We start from the raw sequence: 1,694 nt of genomic DNA on the forward strand, positions 1-1,694 counted from the left end.
GCTGCTTGGGCAGGAAACAATCATCTGAAAACTCAGTTCTCTTCGAAGAGAAGCAAGGTCTCCTGGCCCACACCTGTTACGAGCAAACACTGTCAGTGGCTTTGACTCTGGGTCTCTACAAGTTGTAAAAAAGCAAACGGTCTAATGGCAAACACATGCTCTATCCAGGTTAAGGTGCCACAGATCTATGAAAGCCTGGAGACACACCCAGACCTTGCTTTGGGGCTGAGGTGAGAAAAGGGCTTCTTGAACAGGCCCCTTCCCACAAAGAAGTTACATCTTACCCACTCACTCCCCGGGAGAGAAGGTCAAAGAGCATCTCTGGTTGGAATCCTAATGCTTCGCTCTGAAGTGAGCAGGTCACGCACTACTTATGTTACCCAAGACAGCATCTAAGAATCTTACCTCATAATCTTTCCTTGGAAGGATCTCATCCTCCTCCTCTTGTGTTTCTCCAAGGATGGTCTAGAAAAACAGATGCAGAGAAGGAAGACCTTTTTAATGGTTTTAAAAGTGGAAAGAGGCAGAAGTATTTACTGAAACCAGCTACTAGTTTCTAAATCATCTGGAGCCATTATCATCAAATGGGAACAAGACCTAAAAAAAAAAGAACCTTTTGGGATGGGGGTGATGTGGTGGGGATCTACAGTCATCAGCTGAGCGCTTCATTCCTACTTATACATTCTCCAAATAACCTCTCATCTTCAGGACACTTCAAAGATGTCACTTGCCAGTTTAAGGGGCAAAGAGTTCAGGTTCCGTCTGGTAACATGCCGAGTCTGAAATCAGGAGGGACTTGTCAACTCTGGGGACACAACAACTCAAGTTTTCCCAGGGTGCTTTGCAGAGGGAAGCTGGATTATCAGTGACCCAGAAAGGGTGAGGGATAGAGTGAGAAAGGGCTGGAAAAACTAAGCCAGCTGCATGATATGCACAAAGTCCAGCGAGGGGGCTCACTCCGAAAACGCTCGTTTCATTCAAAACTCCTTTCAGATGGAAATAAAAAAAATAAGGATGGGATTAACTGGAGCTGGCCTGGGTTCTCACTCAGATTCCAGGGAGAGGGTTCTGAGAAATGACCCCAGACTTGGGCACGTGAAGCCAGGCAGATGCTTCGAGAGCCCAGGCTGCGGTCCCCAGGCCCCACCCGCTGCCACCTGCGGGCCCAGCTCGGCCCGGCCCCACCCCCGGCAACGCCTCTCGCCGTCCCTTAGCAACCGCCCCCTCCCCAGCCCGGTTCCACCCGCTTCTTACCAGCTCCTCGGGGGTGCGGGTCTCACGCTCACCACAGCAGCAGCAGCACCACCTGCAGCAGCAGCACAGGGACCCCCTGCACCCCGCCATCTTCCTCCTTTACTGCCACTCTGGACCCCCTCCGCCAACCCCCGCCCACCCAGGATCCGCGCCTCACGTGACTGGCCTCGGGAGTGTCACGTGGCCCTCTCGAGCTTGGGAAGAAGACGGGGAGTGGCTGCGGACGGGTGAGGCGAGGGCTCGCGTCACATGACGGTAGAGGGACGCCTTCCAACGAGACTTCTGGGCGCCGCCATGTTGGGGGCGGGGCTTCCGGGCGCCCGCAGGGGTGGTTTCCGCCCTCTGGCCCCGCCTTCCTAAGCAACCTGACACCGGCGCCGCGCCCCCACCGGAGCCGCGCCCCCTCTGCTGGCGCCTCCTTATGGGCCACGCAGCTGCGA

At 55.1% G+C, this 1,694-nt stretch overlaps 1 protein-coding gene across 4 annotated transcripts in view; it reads right to left on the reverse strand.

Annotated features, from left to right (window-relative positions):
- Positions 1-1,534, reverse strand: part of CLCN6 (chloride voltage-gated channel 6) — a 29,462-nt gene extending 27,928 nt beyond the window's left edge. For all 4 annotated transcript variants that reach the window (XM_061184945.1, XM_061184944.1, XM_061184946.1 and 1 more), the window contains exons 1-2: positions 1,255-1,534; positions 406-465 (exon numbers count right to left, since the gene is read on the reverse strand). In XM_061184945.1, the coding sequence (XP_061040928.1) occupies positions 406-465; positions 1,255-1,344 (150 nt within the window). In that variant the 5' untranslated portion in view covers positions 1,345-1,534. The remainder of the gene's footprint in view (positions 1-405; positions 466-1,254) is intronic.
- Positions 1,535-1,694: the final 160 nt, after the last annotated feature.

This window comes from Eubalaena glacialis, chromosome 3 (genome assembly GCF_028564815.1).
Source record: "Eubalaena glacialis isolate mEubGla1 chromosome 3, mEubGla1.1.hap2.+ XY, whole genome shotgun sequence".
In the NCBI taxonomy this organism is placed as follows: Eukaryota; Metazoa; Chordata; class Mammalia; order Artiodactyla; family Balaenidae; genus Eubalaena; species Eubalaena glacialis.